Source organism: Oryctolagus cuniculus, chromosome 20 (assembly GCF_964237555.1).
Source record: "Oryctolagus cuniculus chromosome 20, mOryCun1.1, whole genome shotgun sequence".
Classification (NCBI taxonomy): domain Eukaryota; kingdom Metazoa; phylum Chordata; class Mammalia; order Lagomorpha; family Leporidae; genus Oryctolagus; species Oryctolagus cuniculus.
The window spans coordinates 24,749,545-24,770,450 of NC_091451.1; the positions used below are offsets into that span (position 1 = coordinate 24,749,545).

The 20,906-nt window shown below is 38.9% G+C and overlaps 1 protein-coding gene across 47 annotated transcripts in view; it reads left to right on the forward strand.

Annotated features, from left to right (window-relative positions):
- Positions 1-20,906, forward strand: part of NRXN3 (neurexin 3) — a 1,789,124-nt gene that overhangs the window by 878,908 nt on the left and 889,310 nt on the right. For all 47 annotated transcript variants that reach the window (XM_070065300.1, XM_070065299.1, XM_070065301.1 and 44 more), the window contains one exon: positions 1,157-1,276. In XM_070065300.1, coding sequence (XP_069921401.1) covers positions 1,157-1,276 — 120 coding nt within the window. The remainder of the gene's footprint in view (positions 1-1,156; positions 1,277-20,906) is intronic.

Below are 20,906 nucleotides of genomic sequence, written 5' to 3' on the forward strand. Positions count from 1 at the left end.
CCCAAACATTTCCATTTTTAACAAGTTCCTAGGTGATGTTAGCCTGAGAATGACACTTGGAAAACTGGTGTAGTTAAGAGCATGAGATTCAAATTAATCTCCAGGTTGAGGCCGGCACTGCAGCTCACTAGGCTAATCCTCCAAATGCGGCACCGGCACACCGGGTTCTAGTCCCAGTCGGGGCACCGGATTCTGTCCTGGTTGCCCCTCTTCCAGGCCAGCTCTCTGCTGTGGCCCAGGAGTGTAGTGGAGGAAGGCCCAAGTCCCGCATGGGAGACCAGGAGAAGCACCTGGCTCCTCCTGGCTTTGGATCGGCGCGGTGCGCTGGCCGCAGCAGCCATTGGAGGGTGAACCAACAGAAAAGGAAGACCTTTCTCTCTGTCTCTCTCTCTCACTGTCCACTCTGCCTGTCAAGAAAAAAAATCTCCAAGTTGATTAAAGTGGCCTTTAATTACCAAATTTGTAACTTTGGGTAACTTATTTAAACTCTCTGAGTTCAGTGTTGGTTTTTTTTTTTTTTTTTTTTTTTTTTTTTTTTTTTTTTTTTTTTAAGTTGTGAAATGGAGGTAATTATACATTTACCTCTTGGAGTCACGGGCAAGCTTAGTGAGCTATGCAGAGCAAGTGCTTAGTGTCTGGCAGTAAGCCACTAAATTTCATCGCATGTTGGTCACTCTGTCCTCTTTCTCACCCTCTTCTCCTGATCATTAACATCATCATCAAACGTATGTCACAAAATAGACCTTAGAGACTTTCAATATCAGGATAAAACTTTGTGCCTTAATTCGTAAGAATCACATAGATACATTTTTCTGCTTTCACCTTCTACATTAGGAAAGACTATGCTCCAAATGAGACATGGTAGTAGTTGAATGGTAGTGATGAAGCTCTTTTGCAAAGTCTGCCTCAAGGAGAACAGTGTGTTCAGCCCTCTCCCTCCTGTTTGTACACCTTGACAGTTTGTGGCTAAGTGTACATTTCTGTCTTTTGTACGTATTCAGTTCTTGTTGCATGTGATTGACTTTTTTGGTGATTGTGTCTGAATATCTGGGGGCATGAAAATGGAAAAGTCACGTGATTTGTTTGAATTTGAAGTATTTTTGACATTTCTTCTCTCTCTCTCTCTCTTCTTTCCTTTCTTGTGTATTGTTGTTAGGACCCAGTACAACCTGCCAGGAAGATTCATGTGCCAACCAAGGGGTCTGCATGCAGCAGTGGGAAGGCTTCACGTGCGACTGTTCCATGACCTCTTATTCTGGAAACCAGTGCAATGATCGTGAGTACGACCCTTCCATACTAGGAGGTTTTTCAGGAGGTTTGAGGGTTTGGGGAAACCTTAAGGGACAAATCAAAAGGATAGGTATTCTGAAAGATTCTTAAGTAACTGTTTCTTCCAGAAGCTGGGAAAACAAAGGTTTGGCACAAAGAAACATTTCTTGCTCAACCACACTAGATATTCTCCCATTTGCTTACTCTCTATGTTTTGTTCTTTGGATTACAATACCTGTGACTGGGAAACCAACAAACAAAAAGTCAATAATTCAGTATTTTTTTGTAAGAGGTTTGATTGTCCGTTAATCAGATTATAATAATTGTAAGACTCTCCACATTTTAATTGCATAGAAATTAGAGGATATTTATGAAATTAAGCTATTTTCTCAAAAAGCCTGTGTTTAGAGAACTTTTTAGGCCTTCCAAATGATGATGACTTGGCTGGGAGCATCTTTCAAGTTTATGGCATAAATTTCCTCTGGCTAAGTTTATTGGCTCACTGGTAGGTTTCTATACACATAGCTATTCTGTTTACTCACACGTTTCTCTTTTGTGACTGCGTTTTCATGGATATCTACGTGTATTTGCTTCATAGTAGAAGAGAGCCTGGTAGTTTTAATTTTTTTCCAGTTGTGCCATCTCAGGTGCATCAGCGGATATGGTTGTAAGGGAAGGCTGATGTCGTGGAGGTCATGGTGCAGCTACTTCATCGCTGTGGTCATCTAAAGCCCGAGTCTCCGCTTCATTCTCATGCCATTTTGCTAGCATGGCCATTTTGAAGGCAAGCAAATGCTTGAACATCTTGAATACGTGTTGCAGAGACCTTTTGAAAATTCCTGACTTAGTTGGTTCTACTGATAGGATTTTCTAAATAAGGCCTTTATGGTAGAAGTTTATTTTGCAGTTAAAACTATTCACCCTCCTGGTTTCATAAAAAGCATTGCATGATGTTATCTGAAAAAAAGCAGTCATCTTTTAGTGTTGCCAACATGGCAACAAGTGCCAGTTACAATGTCATTTCCCTCATGTCTGTTTGGTTTTCCTTGATTCCTTATTTCTCAGCCTTTATCATGGGATATAGCTGTCTCTGGTAGTTCTCTTTCCATTTTTCTTGGTTGTGTTTTGCTCCATATGATCTTTCATTCTTTTCAGTTATACAAAGGAGAAATAAATGAGGAATTTTGTGTGTTGAGAGAAAATTATGCAATTCCCATTCATCTAAATATAAGTGTATGCCTCTGTATATGTCATGCAAATGATGCCATGTCACAGAATGTTTTGACATCAGATGGCTCTTGCCAAGAATGCTCGTGTTAATGAAAATCATGTTTTCTTATGTGTGGTTTGGAAATACTGCTGTACTCTGAAACAGGCAGTTATGGACACACCCAGAGTACCTGGGGAACTGTGCTCTTTGCTTTTTCTTGTTCCCCTGATTTATTGGCATAGGATTCACTAGGAATGCTTTTTCCCCAAAATGGTGATGCAATGCCTCTTTATCCTCACAAATCTATTCCTTCTTGCACATATATCCCACTGTGGGTAGACAGTGGTCAGGAGGAGACTCTATGTACGGAGGAGGAGAAAAGGTAAGTTACTCTCACTGCAGTGAAGGTGCACAGTCCTCTCAGAAGGTAAGTATGCGTCTTTCTGTTATTGTCCCTCTCTGCCACCCAGGGCCAGGCATTGTTTTCTGGTAAAAAGTGAACTAGGATTCTCTTCAGTTTCCTATGGTTGTTTCTCTGTTTACTTGTGTGTGTGTGTGTGTGTGTGTGTGCGTGCGCCTAGTGTGGCCTGAGTCTCAGTTCTGGCTGTAGACTACTGCATTATCTGACCTGGGCAGTTTGTTGGTATCTGATGAATTACGAGGACTTATGTCAGCTTCCTTTTCTAGCAATAAATTCTCACACTTCAAAAATGTTTTTAAGTTATCCAGGCTTAAGATATACATTTGGATTAAGAATGCATTTTGCATTTTATTCTCTAAACAATGCAGTGAAATCTTTTGATGGTAAAACACCTAGGAACCCAAATTACTAACACAATTAGCTTATCTGGTCCCCTCTTAAAGAGGGGATCCTGTGGAATCAAGAAAGAAAATTTTAATAACAGACTGTGATAAATGTATAGAATTCCCATCCATAGAATGTGTCTATAAAATAGGGATATAAATTTTTTAACAAAACCCAACCAAATCAATAAAAAGGGTAAGTCGCTTAAATCATTACAATGGCTGTCTCTCTGTCCATAGATTGGCATTCAGGGTATTTGAGGGGTATTTGTCTTTTGAATTAGCAGTAAAGACAGTTGCTTCCACCTGGAAAATCAGTCTCACTGCTTCACATCATTGGCCATTATTTTCAGTATAAACCTTGGAACTTAGAACTGTTATTTTGCTATCTCATCCCACAAACATCTTGAAGGCAGCTACCTTTTTAGTAGTCTACATCTTTACATGTGCTAATAAATTTTTGGTGTATTAGCTTGCTTCAGGAGTTGAGTATTAACCTGTCAACAGCAGAATGGAAAAGGCCTCTCTAAGTCATTGGCCAGCACAGTGGGGAAAATTGTGAAGAAATGGCAGGGTTAAGAGGAAGAGGAAGAGGAATGAAGGAGAATACAGAGAAAATCTGACTTTGTGTATTACTTGGAGGAGCACAGAAACCATTAGTAGTCACTTTGTTGACTTGTGTGGCCTGCTTTTGACCTAAATAATAGAAATGATAATGGCATTTTAGGTGGAATGCCATTAAAGAAATATAGCATTTAGCTAATATATTGAAAATAAATTGCATATGTCTAAAATAAATTACATTTCATAAAATACTCTCATAAGACCATATGAATTGGTTAGAAATGAAATCTAATGGCAAAGGCTTTTGTTGTGGGAAAATGTTTCGAATCTCTCATTTTCCATTAGCTATTTCTCAGGGCAGCAAATTGATCCTCAGTTAGTAGAAATGAAAACATCTCAATTTATTATTGCACATCCAAGAATAGAAACTTGTTCAACAGGAAAATGGCTAGGTTTTCAATTTTCTAAATTAAGGTATTGAGCCCATGAGGTGTAAAAAGCTAATTAAATTTAGGCATGACCTGTGAGATTTTTAAAGAAATATCTGCATATTAGGATCATCTTCACTTCTTCTAGCATTGGTTCTTGTCACTCATACTCTGTTTTGCTCTTCTCTGTTTTTACTTGGTATTTTTAAGATGTTTCTTCCATGAGTAGAATGTACCTTTTAATACTTTATCTCCTTTAGCATGAGTAGAACTAACCTGAGTGGTTTTCTCTTTATTCCATCATTTTTTTGTGTAAGTATTACAGGTTGATGTAGATAGTGGGGTGAATTTCAGGTTCATGCTTAGAAAGAAATGAAGATTGTAAAAATGTGATGTGTAACACTGGCTCTGATTTACCTTAGTAAGAGTGGCTCCTTGCAAGGAACAGAAAGCAGAAACCATGCAACTAGAAATCCAGGAATAATCCACATAGTATCTTACATAGATTTAGGTGTGACTTTCTACCATTTTATGTGATGGCAAAGTCATAAGAAGTTTCTTTTCTTTAGGTTAATTCTTAGATTGGTTTGGCATCACAAGGGACCCAATCATTCCAGAAGCAATGTTGAGTTATTATAGGCTCCTATAAGATCTGCAGAAGGACACAGAAGTAGCATTCTCTGATCATCTTCATTTCTTCTGAAAAATTCAAAACTAAGAACTCTAACTTCTCAGAGTGAATATCACCTGAAAGCCAAATTAATGACTCGTTTTGGGGCCATGTTTTAACAACAGAAGAAGCAGGACCTTAAAAGGGGTCTAAGAGCAACGTTTATTTTTGGATATTGGGTTCTTAGTGGTATTTTTAATTTGGACTGAGAGCTATGAAATTTCCAATGTGATGTAGCCATTATGCCAATCCAGAAAACTTTCCTTTTTGTCTGTCAATACCACTGTTTGTGAGTTCCTCTCTGCTTAAATCCAACTTTCTTAAATGCATCTACATATATACAAAGGATTGCCTTTTATAGAGGCTTTGTAAAAATAGTACTCTGAAGCATCTAATATCTGTGCTTACCATGTTCAGGTTACCGTTTTAAGTTATGTAAAACTTTCTGATCTCCTTATTGCCTTTGAGCCATAGAGAAGCAAATGTGAAACAGCCTTTTTACTAGAGTCCTTAACACATATCAGATTGCTGTGTTTAGGAATTGGGTGTTTACAGTGGTTTTGGGGGATGAAGACAAGAGAATGAATGTGGGTTCTCTGTCCACCCTCAGCAACCAGCTACCCCATACTAAACGGCTAGTCATACATTGCAGGCTACTTGTTGGAGAAATTGCTAGGTTCACACTGGCATGTGATAATAGATGTTCTTTGCTTGCAACAAATCAATAGCAAGCAGCTGTGGGTCGTGCAGATAGTGGAGTGCGAAGCGCCTTTTCATACAGTTTTCTGCTGGAGTGGCTGTTAAGCTGCACTGTTGGCTATTGATTGGCCTTTTGCTTTTTATTTATTGTGTGGCTTATTTATTTTTTTAATGTAGGTTGGCGTATTGATTCAATCTGTTAAAAACACATTTCCCATTCAATCTGCAGAAAAAAATATGCATTACTTAGTGTACAAACAGGGGGACAGACTTGTGTTTACTAATTCTGTCTCCTGGGTTCATATAGGTTCACAGGCATTATGTTATGAACCTGTGTTTTTATAAGACTGTTTGTGAAGCAACAATTCCCAAGCATATCAGAGTATGGTGTGTCTATATTTTGGCTTATGTCTTTATACCTTATCTCTGTTTTCAGTTTCTGCCTGTCCAGCAAATAGGTCATATGTGAGAAGGTCAATAGTAAGAAAGTTATTTGCTGCTTGGAATATACTTCATTCATTCATTTACATATATCTTCCACCAGATATTTCTTCAGTTACAATCATAAATAAGGTATAGTTCTGTTGTTAAAGACATTACAATCTAACGGGGGAAGACACATGATGGTGTTTCAATAGAAAAATGAACTGTGTATAGTAATGAGTCATACACAGAGGAGTGACAGCAATTTTGTACCTAGGATCGAAACTGGAGAACAGCTACTGTAAGAACACATTTCATTAGAAAATGGGTCTTGAAAAATTTGTGACTACTTCTTGAGGGAATATGGTATGGAAGAAGGTTGGAAAAAGGCAGCATTTCAGCAGACAGAGATAAATGCAAAGGCTACAGACATTTTAGCATTCTTGCCATTTCCTTCCAGATTTATTCTAAGCATTTGTCTAATTAAAATTGCCCTCTTTTAATACATTTGCTGTGCCTTATTTAGATTAACATTACATGACATGTATTTTTAAAAACTATCATAAAACTGATTTGATTTCCTAATAATCTTTAGGATAATGCATATTGTGTCACTCAGCTCTTGGGGAGTAATACCCGTCTTTCAGTCTATCCCTAGGTCCTGGATCTAGGCCTAGTAGGACATAAATCTTGATTTATTTTATTGAATTATTGATGAGCATTGATCTGGGAAATTTATTTATAGTGAAATAAAATTTTATACTTTGTATAACATAGCAAATTATAAAAGATACAGCATAGTTATTAATTTAATTGACTTTTAGAATCAAACTGCTTTAAATGCCAGTCCTGTTTCTAATGCTGTTACATTGAGTTATTCATGTACTCTTTTGAAACTTTTGTATAGTGCAAGGAATCTAATGAGTTAATAAGTAGGAGTGACAGTAGTTTTGATTAAAAGCAATAGTATTTGACATGTGTCGACTTTATCAAATTTTTGATACTCTACAAGGATCTTTATAAAATATTACTCTTTTATTTACTCCAAAATCCCTCAGAAATACTGTACTGCTGTGGTCCTCATTTTAACAAGGAGAAAATTAAGATCATGCATTTAAGAAGTCACTGACTTTGAATCCAGGTCTGCTTCACATGAAAGTTCGGAGTGTTATGGGGCCGGCACCATGGCTCACTTGGTTAATCCTCCGCCTGCCGTGCCGGCATCCCTTATGCGTGCTGGTTCTAGTCCCGGTTGCTCCTCTTCCAGTCCAGCTCTCTGCTGTGGCCTGGGAAGGCAATGGAGGATGGCCCAAGTGCTTGGAATCCTGCTCCCGCATGGGAGACCAGGAGGAAGCACCTGACTCCTGGCTTTGGATCAGCATAGCTCCAGCCGTTGTGGCCATCTTGGGAGTGAACCAACGAAAGGAAGACCTTTCTCTCTGTCCCTCTCTCTCATCATCTGTAACTCTGTCAAATAAAAAGAAAAAAGGTCAGAGTGTTATTAGATTTACTACTACTTAGTCATTATTAGAAATAATAACAGATTGATACCTGCACTGATTATTAGACTGGGGCATTTAATTTCAAGTGGATGAGTTTTTACAGTCAACCAAATTACATTAGAACATAGAGTTGCTTATTTTATCATATTCTGAAATTCTAAACTCTTGAATTACTACTTTAATATTCAGATAAGCCAACTAGCATATTTTTCAGTCACCGCACAATTAGAATATCCCTGGGGCAGGTGTGGTGACCAAGTGTGTTAAGCTGCCAGCTGGGATAGCTATATCCCATATCCAAGTGCGTGGTTCAAGTCCTAGCTATTTGCTTCCAATTCAGCTTTTTGTTAATGAGCCTGGGAGGTAGCAGATGAAGGCTCAGGTACTTGGGCCTCTGCCATCCATGTGGGAGCACATGAGGGAGTTCTGGGCTCCTGGCTTTAACTTGGCCCAACTCTGACTGTTGTGAGCATTTAGGGAGTAAAGGCAAATGAAAAATTATCTCCTCAGCCTTTAAAGTAGTTGAAAATGTATAAACATTTAAAAAAATACTCCCACTATGCTTGCAACTATTCATATTTTCATTCTTTGTTGATCTAGATCCTTTGATTTCCTTTTGTGGTTTTACTGCAATTCCAATGTCTAACATACGGAAAAGTGGGCGAGAGCTCTGACAAGGAGTAGGGCAGCCTGTGTTCAAATCTTGACTCTGCCAATAGATGTCTGGGTTACCTGGGATGAGTTGATTAATTCCCCTGTGCTTCTGAAATGCTAACATTTATAGATCCTGTCTTATAAGAGTTACAAAGATAAATTAATAATTGTGAGTTTTAGGAGATGTCTCATAAGAGCTCCTACAGAACTATTGGTTATTCTTAGATATAATTTTCAAAAACATGAAAACAACATACAGAAATAAATTTCATGCAGTTAAAAACATAATGCTCATATAATATAGAATGAATGTATATCATTTTTTTCACTTCTTAACAGGGGAAACAAGATGTTAAAGTGTAAACAGCAAATAGCAAAAGAATATTTGAAGAACTAGTTATTTATAGACATGAAAAAGATTACAATAATAATTTAGGCTAGATATAAAGCTGGTAACTATCCCCCTGGGCAAAAGTCCTTTAACTTCTGGTATTATCTTTTCTACTGGACATGTGTTTAGCTACAGAATGAAAATCTACAGGTTTACTTTTCATCTCAGAGTCTGGGCCCTAATTAATAGTGGATTCCAGTGTCAAACACAGATACATTCTCCTCTAGATTGAAACATTTTGGAATCCTTCTGTTAAACAAAGATTTGAAAGATTTTCCCTTTTGAAAGATTTGTTTATATATTTACTTGAAAGGAGAGTGACAGAAGGAGAGAGTGACAGAGAGAGAGAGAGCAAGATCAGTCTTCCCCCTGCTGGTACGTGGGGCTGGGCCAGGCAGAAGCCAGGACCTAGAAACTTCATCCAGGTTCCCTTCATAGGTGCCAGAGCCTCAAGAGCTTGAGCCATCATCTGCTGTTTTCCAGGCACATTAGCAGGGAAATGAGTTGAAAGTGGAGCAGCCGGAACTCAGATTGGCACTCCAACATGTGTTGTGGGCATCCCACACTGTGCCACGGCCCCAAACCGTGTCCTTATGTGGTGTTGCAAACTCACATGGTTCTTTGCTTCACCAGTTTTCTAAGTTTCAGGAAATTTTTTTTCATACTCTAGCCACCTATTCAGCTTCAAATCCTATTTATTTTTTAATCTTTACCTCCATCATTCACAATTACCTTTTATTTTTTAACCACTTAGCTATATGCTGATCACTGTGTAGAAGTCACTGTCATTTGGTTGTATAAACTTCAGCACAACCCTGTGGAGTAGAAGAACTGAGATTCTAGCAAATCATGTGGTTTGCTCAAGGTAACCACACTCAGATGAGGCGATAGAGTTGTGTTTGGCTGCAGCGTGCCATCTGTTGGCGATCAAAGTCTTCTGAATGATCCCACAGAAGACTTGTGTGTGGTAGCTCCTCTGAGTGCACGGGGATCCAGACTCACGTAGGCCACAGAACATCACAGCTTTTGTCAGCATCAGTAACACTGCCATTTTTAGTGTCTCCATTGTTAACTGGGGAAAGTGGTTCTCTAGTTTTTCCTTTGTCCTTTATTCATGTGAAATAAGACATCATTAGGACTGATCTCAATAAGCCAGATCCGAGGTTCCTTCAAACAAGTACCATTCTGCAAGTGTGGAATCTTCAGGGAGAGAGGAGGTTGAGTCTAGACAAGGCACGAAGGCTGAACGGAGACACGTGAGCATATAGCGCATGGGCTGAAAGGCCAGATAGATGCAAACGAAGTGTTCATCAGCAGGTGGTTCCGAAGATTAGGCCCAGAGCTATTTCTTTGCATCTTTTGTTTTTCTTCCTGGCTTACAGATATAATTCACGACCAAAGGGAAGTCAGAGGATGGCGGTTCCTGCCAGTGTCTTCTGACAGCAAGGATGAAGGTCCCAACACCCATACCTGCAGGTTTTACTTTGATGTTCATGCTGATCACTCTAGTTTACAAGTTCCCTGCTAACAGTGGACTTACAGTATCTCAATTACACTGATTGTTGATGTGAAAATACATGCAATATCAGAGTCACCAAGAGTCAGGACCACTTGTTCCTTTTGTTCTGCACAACACTTCTGAAAATGCCCTGGATGTGTTAGTGTCCACACAACCTGTTTGCCACTTGGACCTATGGTTCAAGGAGAGCTGGCCTGCACAGTTTGAAGTCCTGTAGCTTGTCATGGGTCGACATGAGTTGTTGGAGTTTGTGTCCTCACTAATTTCATTTCAGCCATATTCAGCATGCTGTGGTTGCTGACCAGTTTTATTGTTTTTGTATTATAGCCCATTTATTTCTGGTGTGCTTGGCTAGTTATTGGAGTTGATGGCAGTAACCCACTGCAAGCTTACTGGTTCTAATCAGATAATGTTTATATTACCTGGTTGAATAAATGTATAATTTTAAGGTGTTCTTCAATTATAGATTTATAATTTCCTGCATTTATTTCCACACCAAAAGGCAAAAAAAAATCAATGACTTTATTTTGTCTTGTAAAATATAGCTAATAAATATGTTGGTCTGCTTCTGGCATTTGTCTCCTTTACTTGTTTTGTGTCGTGATCCACAGGATGAAGGTGAACGTTCATACCCAGGTAGTGAACACTGCAGGTAAGACAGTTCATCCTCCAGAGCCTTCAGTTTTGTCCCATTTGCTTAGTCACTCTCCTATCCAAGGCCCTTACTGTTTTTTTTTTTTTTTGGCATCAGCATACATTAATTTTTTTCTGTACTTGAATATGTATAGATGTAATCACATAGTATGTGATCTTTCATGTCTTTTTCTATAGCTCTGTGTAATAATTTTAGATGTGATCCTAATTTGAATCACCTGAGAGTCTCTCCTGACTTTGAACTCCATCTCCTCAACTGTGGGAGTTGGCCAGGCTCCACCTAGGATGCCTCTCTCTGCTCCATGGTGCAGAATTTTTCTCGAGACAGTAAACTGGTGCAATCATAGGACTTAGCCTGTTTGTCTTCTCTCTTTCAGAAATCACTGTCCTTTGCCTGATGTCTTGCAAGCTGTTGCTGCATGTTTTATCCTTTGCTTTGTCATATCCACTCAATGGTAGATTCAATCTCTTTTATTCCATCTAGGTTGGAAATCAATGTCAACCTGTTCCTTTCTACTTGATTTCACTTTTACACTGTGAGATGAGGGCACAGGTGGAGAATGAGGATGTAACACATAATGTGCCCACTTCAAGTCACAAATCCTCAGTGTGATTCAAGTCTTCATCTCAGTCTTGGAATGACCTTGTCATTGTAGAATATTCTAGAGTTTCATTCATTCATTCATTTGCTCATTTGAACAGGCTTCAACTGCAGTTGTAGGCTTTCTGCAAAGAACTTTCTGCAACCAAATAAAATCTGTAAGAAGCTAGACAAAACTAGTTAAATGCCTGCAAAGTGACACCAGTCAACATTTCTTCATCTGAATTTCTGTTATGAGGTCCCCATTGCTTTTCCCTTCCAGTCCATCTGATGACACTTGATTAAGCTCAGTGGGTGCAAGGATGGATTTAGCTCACACAGCTAGTCATGCTTATTATTTTCTCTACTCAGAATGATAGTTTGTTTTCTCACCTACATTTGTCCTGTGGCTCTCTGCTGCCTGATCCATGTTTCTTTGCCAAATAAAATTAAGAAATGTTTTCAAACAAAGACTTTGAAGACTTCAGGAAAGTGCAGGTGTTTCTACACAAAGCAGTGCTTATTTTGATCTCTTGATGCTGGTATGCACTTACAATTTCCCTGTATGTCTACAGAAGAAATGAAGGACCTTGCATTGTTGATGCTTTTTAATATTAACTTAGTTTTATGATAGAAAAACAAATCAAAATTACTGTTGAAAACCTGGACAACAAATAAAGTACAAAGTAGTAGGAAATTTACATGATATTATTGTTCATATGACATCATTTCAGAACATGCATAGTGTCAAACACATAATAGACATTGAAAATATATTTGTTTGCCGGTTCTATGGCGTAGCAGGTAAAGCCACTGCCTGCGGGGCTGGCATCCTATATGGGCACCAGTTCGAGTCCTTGCTGCTCCCCTTCCAATCCAGCTCTCTGCTATGGCGTGGGAAAGCAGTAAAGGATGGCCCAAGTCCTTGGGTCCCTGCATCTGCATGGAAGACCTGGAGGAAGTTACTGGCTTCAGATCAGTGCAGCTCCTGCTGTTGTGGCCATCTGCAGAGTGAACCAGCAGATGGAACAGCCCTCTCTGCCTCTGCCTCTGCCTCTCTGTAACTCTTTCAAGTAAATAAATAAAATCTTTTTTTTTTTAAAGAAAATATATTTGTTGGATGAATGATCTTTTCATATTTTCAGAGTCTAAGTTGAGCAAAGTTCTAGTATTCTTTCATGAAAGCAATAGCATTTATACCAGGACTAGGTATTTTTTTTCCTACAAGGAATGCATTTAGATATGCAGGAAGTATAATGAACATCTCAATGTTCAATTTTCTTCTCTAGATGCAGAATTGAAATTCACCACCTTTTCACTTCTGGTGTGTGGGGTAAGAGTGTCTTGGTCTCAAACAGGGCCCTCCCATCCCCACCCCACCTTGGTACTCGCTTCCAAAGAGGTTTGTGGTTTATTTCACATGTAGAGAGATCTTATAAAGGCCTAGCACTTCAGAGATCTAGTGAGACAGTAGAGCTCCTCGCCTTACTATCATTCATTAATTTCCACCAAGTATTTTGTTGACCAAAACCAGTACTATGTGACTAAAGAGGTTAGACGTACTGTATATTGGCAAATGTAAACCATAAGAGTTCCTTGATTTTTGCACACCCTGGGTTGCAAAATTTTTATATCTCTGCAGGAGAATTCAGCCATACATAGTAAATTCTTTGTAACAACTCTCAGGAGCATTGGTAGGAAACAATAGCTTCTGATTCTAGGCAGTACTCCACAGTAAATTCACTAGATACTCTTTGAATTCAGCCCCAACTAAATCTAAAATTGGAGCTTTACCCAGATGTCTTCACATGAGTAAAGCCAGATGCATGCTTATATGGCTAAAAATAAGGACATGTGTACATGTACATGTATAAATAAATATAAATAGCCTTTAGGATTTTTCCCAATTGTTCTGAAATACTTTTTCCAGTCAAATATTTGCTTCTCTGCCTTACAGAGTCAAAGATGAAGGTTTATGTTTTTTATTGCATGTTAGTGAATCAGCAATCAGCAAGTTGATCTTAGTTGAGAGGCTGAGAAGCGATTAAGTTGTATATTTTGTATTTCAGTAATTTCTGAAATAGTCTACATAGGTGCACATCAAATATCTATCTGTTTTTGAGGATGTCTGGCAGAAAGTTCCTTTGCCTTATCTGAATTTTCAGTATTTGGGGTATAAGTTTATCCCTCAAATAGGACTGAGGCAGGGAAGATGTCACCTGGGGTTTATTTATACTTAAGAATAAGCTTTCTTTCTCCTCTGTCCAGTGCAATTCCCATTGGATTCTCTTATGCAGCCCTCAGTGTCTCACCTAGTTAGTGCTCCCGTCAGCACCCGGGCACCAGAGACGGGAGGCAGGCCTTGGAAAATGGCCTGCAGTTCAACCTGTGCTTGCCCATGTGCCTGTTGTTCCTGACTCATGAAAAATCCTAAGAACAGAGCAAATTGAAGAGAATGCACTAAAACCCATGAGTTTAGACAAATAAACTTTCATTGTTGTTGGAGGCTTTATTCTAATCCCCACGACACACCACATATATTTCTAGCATCTAACATATTTAATTTGCATTTGGATTAATTTAGCATATTTTCCCATTATATAAAGTTTAATGAACAATAAACACAGTTATAACCAAATTTCACAGCTATTTCCCAGTGTGGGGTAACATTTTGCATTTAGTTATGTTCCGTTTCCTAGGTAATATTTGATTGTGGTTATATTTCCTAAAGCTGCATCTCTTGTCACATGGAATGTTTTAGTGCCGTCTTCAGACCTAGATCAAAGCAGAAAGGGAGTAAGTTGTTTTGAAGCTATTGACACTTCAGAACATGGTGAAAATCCACTGGGCAACAGGGGGTGTTTCAGAAATGATTCTTCTGCTGTTTCCCTTGACAGTCTTTGAGCTTTGCATTGTATTTCTGAAATCTATCTTGTGTACCACTTGCAGATTAATCTTCCCCAAACACTGATTTCAAGTTTTTGCTTCTCCGCACCTGAACCTTCAGTGGCTTTCTCTCAATGTAATGCAACCCTACGTTTGGCCTTCAGAGTCTCCCATAAACTGCCTTTTAACACCTCTTTCTTGATCCACGTTTCCTTCAGTATTCATGACTTACTGTGATCTCTTGCAAGGCCAGATTTCTCATTGTCGCAAGCATGTATTGTGGTCATTATGCCCCATGCCTTTGTTGCTGTAGTTGCCCCTCCCTCAAATAGTCCCTTCTCTGCACTTGTGCAAGCTTGAGTAGGTGAGCTTTAGTCTCACCTGTTCCCTTGAGTCTGTTCTGATCTCTGAAGTCCATTTGGATCTCTCCTCTCAAATCCCATTACGTTTGTATTTGTATGAGACACAGCCTGGCTCAGCATCTAAAGAGATTGATGTGGACTTGAGAGTAAAAGGTGGATTCAGACTATGACTGTTTGTTCCTAACAGTGTGGCCTTTGGCAATTAATACAATGCAACGTCATAATACAAGCCTTGCAGAAGTTCTTCCTTTGTTTACTGGCTTAGAAATCATGGGTGCACAACAAAGTATTCAACCTGGGAAACAGTTTTTGTAAGCTCCTGGGTAGCAGTTTATGTTAGAAACAGAAAACGTCTGTTAAGGAAAAATGTTACCAATAAATAAGACAAGTAGAATTTTGAGTAGGTTAATTACCTCAATGGTTGTGTTTTCCTACTATTCCTTAGGGAAACAGTTTCCCCACGTTGTGCTCACTGCGTTTCCTCCGGAATAGAGGTTAGTTATGTCTGTGAGGGTGGATGTGGGTGGTAAGGTTTTTGGGAATAGATAATTCAGACAGCACACATGTTCTTTATATCCTAATTTTAAATTTAAACATAGATTTGATTATGTGTCCATGTAATTCAAGCAAAAACCTAAGTAAGTTTTGGATGACCTACTACCTTTGCTATAAATAACCTGATTAAAAAAAAAAAAAAAACTTAGGGGCAGAGAGACATAGAAAGAGAGAAACATATTGGTAGAGATAGCTCCTCCCCAAATGGGTGCCATAGCTAGGAGTGGGCTGAAGCCAAAGCCAGGAGCTGGGAACTCAATCCAGGTCTCCCACGAGGGTGGCAGGAACGCAGTTTTTTGAATCATCGCTGCTGCCTCCCAGTGTCAGTATTAGCAGGAGTCAGGAGTTGGAGCTGGGAAGTGAACCCAGATTCCACGATGCGGGATACTGTATCCTAATTGATGTCTTTACCACTAGGCCAAATGCAAGTCTCTGATCCCAATGTTTTTAAGGCAGTACATCCATACACTTCCAAGACTGTTCAGAGGGATTCTGGTACTGTCAGTTATCTCAAATCCTGTATTTCATTCTTAACTGAAAGAGAAAAAAAATATTGGTCCTTGAATCTGTGGCTCTTGTCACTTGTAAGTATAGAAACAAAACCATGCTCTGTGGGATCTGTCATTACCAGAAACCTGAATACACAATCTCCACTTTATATTGAATACCTTTAAAATCTACACATTAGAGACAACAAAATGAAACCTAAATTATCTTTCATGATGGACTATGTACAGGAGACCATTTCATAGTTCCCCCTCCCCTATTTGAAACACGTTGACTGGAAGGCGCTAAAGGCCATGGCGGGGCCAGATTTGATACTGATTGATTTTAACTTTGAGTTCAGGGAGGCCCACAGCCAACCTTGTATTTCCCATTCACAGAAAACTTCTTGACAGAAAAAATGGAATGATGGGGTTTCGGGTTCATTATCTGAATGGCCTAATGTGTTAATTATTGCCTGCCATAGGAAGATGACTGCATACTGATGTCCAGTGGAGTCTGACTGAACAGGAAGCCCTGCCTGAGGGATGTAATTATGTCTGCGTTACCCGGGAGTGCTGAATACTGGTGGATTAGACCAAAATCTTAACCATGGTGATTTTAATCATCAGTTCCAATGAGCAGAATTCTGTTCCCTCTTTGGGATTGATGAAGCTGATAGTATTTGATGAAAAAAAATTATGGTTGCTTAATGTGTGGGAGCAGAACTGATGGAGAAAGAATATGAGAGAAATTTCAGCCATCTTAGGAACGGACGCCTCCGAGAAGAGTTAGGTAGGGGATTTGTACTTCCAAACTGCAGTTGTTCCTGAGCCCAAAGGTCTGAAAAACTGACTTAGCATATTTAGATAGTGAAGATTTAAATTCATTGTAAAATGTCCTCATGTGGGAATGATTTTTCTCTTTCTAGTCAGTTTATTAATTAGAGGAAAGTGTGATTTATTTGCTTCTGAGACTTTGTATAGTAGACATGTGCTTATATAAATAGTGTTTATTTTTTATGATGAATTTTCCATGCCAAGTAGGTAACAGACCACAAATGATTAAGTAATTACCAACACATGGGCACACCGTTGTTGCATGAAATGTATTTTTCAAATGTGAATAAATTGCCTTTTAGTTTCAACATCTATGCTTTAAGACCTGAATATAGCATATTGATATAGCATCTCCTAAAGTCGTCTTCAGAGAAGTATTCTTTTCTCCAAATACTTTCATTACTGGAATTAGATCATAATTCTGTAATCATAGTAAGCATTCCTTCTTCCTCTGACATCTATGTGTCTTTTATACTATCTCCCCCATCTTCATCATTGACAACCCCTGACCTTTAGGATGTAAAAATCATTCGAAGTGGAGTTCGTCACTTGTAGCCAATGTCTTCATCCATCCATTATGTTGCCTTTGGTGGTTTCATTTTTTATGTTATATTTTTTCCTAATAACCTGACTTCTTCAAATGCCTGGCCACCTTTGCAGTTAGCACTTTTTAAGTTTCTGCCTGACCACACAGCAGACTCATAGAATGACAAATGCTCTGAACTCTGGCCTCAGAATCAGCCCTTAAGGCATTCGGATCTCGCCAAAAAGCCCATGAGAGCATTGCAGGCATGGAAAGCCAAGACACTGTGGCAAAAAACAGCCTACATTGAAAGATCTTCATGAGTGAGATCCCAGTGGAAAGGGGCCATCAAAGAAGGAGGTACCTTTCTCTGAAGGGAAGATAGAACTTCCACTTTGCTTATGGCCCTGTCTAAATACTGATGGAGTTTGTGGACTCAAAAGGCTTCCATAACCTTTGTAGCTCATGACAAGAGCCTTGGATGATTACGGACATCATAAATAAGAATGTAAATTGTTAAATCAACAACAGGAGTCACTATGCACTTGCTCCCCATGTAGGACCTCTGTCCTTAATGAGTTGTACTATGAGAATTAATGGTAAAACTAGTCTTCAAACAGTACCTTATACTTTGTGTGTTTGTTTGGATGCAAACTGTTAAAATCTTTACTTAGTATTGAGTTGGTCTTCTGAATATAAAGATAATTAAAATGAATCTTAAGAATAGGATGGGAGAGGGAATAGGAAGTGGGACAGGAGTGGGGTTGGGGGGGCGGTATTGAGGGAAGAACCACTATGTTCCAAAAAAAAAAAAAGTTTCTGCCTTTCTCCCTTCTTAGGCTTTTTGACTCTAACTACTCCTCTCAAAGTTTCAAAGGTTTCACTTGCTCCCATTCACCATCTGGAGTTCCTAGTTGCTAACAGGAACATTTCCACTCATGTTCAGGAGTCTTGGCCTGATGACTGCTGCTCACCATCTGAATTTGAAGTGAATTCCTCAGCCTGCTTTCTTGAATTTCTGCCTGGTATCTAAAGAAAGTCATGTACTTGGTATTAGCATATAAGCTTTTCATCATAGTTCTTCATGTCAAAATACATCTTGTGTAAAAATTTATTTGAAAAGGAGAGAAATTGATTGATTGATTATACTTCCATATACTGGCTTGGTCCCCAAATACCATCAGCCAAGGCTTGGTGCATGCTGAAGCTGGGAGCTGGGAACTGAATCCAGTTCTCTCACACAGCTTGCAGATTTTCAATTAAGCCAGCACCATTGCCTTCCAAGATTTGCGTTAGCAGAAAGCTGGAGTCAAGTGCCAGAGGTGGGAATTGAACCTAGGCCTTCTGATATGGGAAGTATATATTTCCATGGGTATCTTCATCATTAGGGTAAACACTCACCCCTGAAAATATCTTTTTTTCCTCCAGAAAACTTTTATTTAAGGTATAGAAACTTAAGGCATTTCATAAATACAACTTTAGGAACATAGTGATTCTTCCCACTATACCCACCCTCCCACCCTTCTTCCTCCTACCCCTCCTATTCTCATTGTTTATTAAGATCTGATTTCAATTAATTTTATACACATATGATTAACCCTATATTAAGTAGAGAGTTCAACAAATAGTATGAAAAGAAAAAAAACTTTTTCAACAGTCGAGACGAGGACTGTTCAAAGTCATTGAATCTTAAAGTATCAGTTTCACTTCCATAAATTACCTTTTAGGTGCTCTATTAGTTACCATAGGTCAGGGAGAACATAATGTGTTTGTCCTTTTGGGATTGGTTTAATTAACTAAGTATGATGTTTTCCAGTTTCCTCCACTTTGTTGCAAATGACAGGATATATTTGAACATTTCAAATCTCTCTTGCATGACAATTAGGGCTTTCTAAGATTTCATCCAAACATAATACTTCAGGTTTTACAGGGCCCACATCCGTAAATATTAGTCTGTGGAGGAAAACTCTTCCCAAATGTGTCCTAAACTCTCACTTACCCACTTTTGCCTACCTTCCTTACTTTGTTAATCTATATATGTTTAAATAGGCCTTGCAGTGAATGAATATTTGTTTACCTACATGTAATATTTCTCCCAATTAGATCAGGACAAGGTGCATTATTTTCCTCATAATACTGCTTAGCACAATATAAGCCATCAAAAAACTGTGGCTTTCTCTTTTTCTTTTCACTAAATACTTCTCCATTATAGTGCCAATCATGTGTTTATTGATTATTGTGACTGAATTCTGTAGAGTATGTATAATGCCTTACTGTGTTTATGTTCCTAATACTTGATATAGAACTGACAGATTGTGGACATTCAATATGTTTTTGATGAATACATAAACACTGGGAATTAGTTTAGGGTAATCATAACCAAAAGCTTACTTTGGAAGTATATATATATATGGCATAAATTAAACTACTGCAGTGAATCACTAATTCCAAATCACAAAACCACTAATTTATTGCATTTACTCATTATTGGTTTGTAAATAATTCATTTTTATCACTGAACACATAAATACCTCTTATTTTATATAAAAATATAGCTCAAAGGGGATTCATTGACTTTTTTTTTTTTTTATTTTATAGGCAGAGTTAGAGACAGAGAGAAAGGTCTTCCTTCTGTTGGTTCATCCCCAAATGGCCTCTATGGCTGGCGTGCTGCGCCGATCCAAAGCCAGGAGCCAGGTGCTTCTTCCTGGTCTCCCATGCGGGTGCTGGGGCCCAAGCACTTGGGCTGTCCTCCACTGTCCTCCTGGGCCACAGCAGAGAGCTGGACTGGAAGAGGAGCAACTGGGACTAGAACCTGGCACCCATATGGGATGCCGGCACAGCAGTTGGAGGATTAACCAAGTGAGCCATGGTGCTCGCCCCGGGATTCATTGAATTTTGCAAGATAGCACAGCCAATGATCATAAATCAGTATTTCCTAAAGAATATTCATTTTTTGTGTGGTATTAGGTCCTACTCACTCTTGTTCTACTTTACACAGATTGGTTCAGGCTGAGGTGAAGGGTCAGGGGATGGAGGGCAGAAAGAGAAGCTTCCCATGGTGTAAGGAGAGGCTTGTTAGAAGGAAGTTGGAGAACAGTCAGCTCTCCCTATCTTTGGGTTCTGCATCTGCGCTCTAAATTAATCCATCAATTGAAAATAATTTCTGAAAATATTAATTTTAGTAATTTAAAAATATTAATAAAATCTATACTAATGTTTTTGCATCTATCAATAGAGTATAAAAACTATTCTTGCAGAATTTACATTGTGTTAGGTATTACAAGTAATCTAGAAATAAAGTAGATGTGATGGGCAGGTATAGGTTATATGCAAAACCTAAGCCATGTTATTCCAGGAACTTGAGCATTTGCAGCTTTTGGTACCCCCGGGAGGCCCTGGAATCAATTTTCCATGGCTTTTGGGGGATGACTGTAGTTGGAGGTGCAAATATATAGCCCTGCCATACTGTAAAAATTACTGGGCTGTATCCTTTTCTTAAGATTTATTCATTTATTTGAAAGGCAGGGTTAGAGGGAGAGGGGGAAGGAGAGTAGAAGGAGAGAGAGAGAGAGAAAGAGAGAAAGAGAGAAAGAGAGAAAGAAAGAAAGAAAGAAAGAAACAAAGAAACAAACAAACAAACATGAGCTTCTAACCTGTGGTATACTCCCCAAAGTATGCAAATACAGTGGCTGAGCTGGAATTCCAGGTCTCCCACATAGGTGGCAGGGACCCAGGCATTTGGGCCATCTTTTGCTGGTTTCCCAGACACATTAGCAGGGAGCTGGATTGGAAGTAGAGTAGCCAGGAAATGAACTGGTACCCATATGGGATACCAGCATCATAGGCAAAAGCTTAATCTACAGCAGGCCCTTGGAGAATATCCCAGAG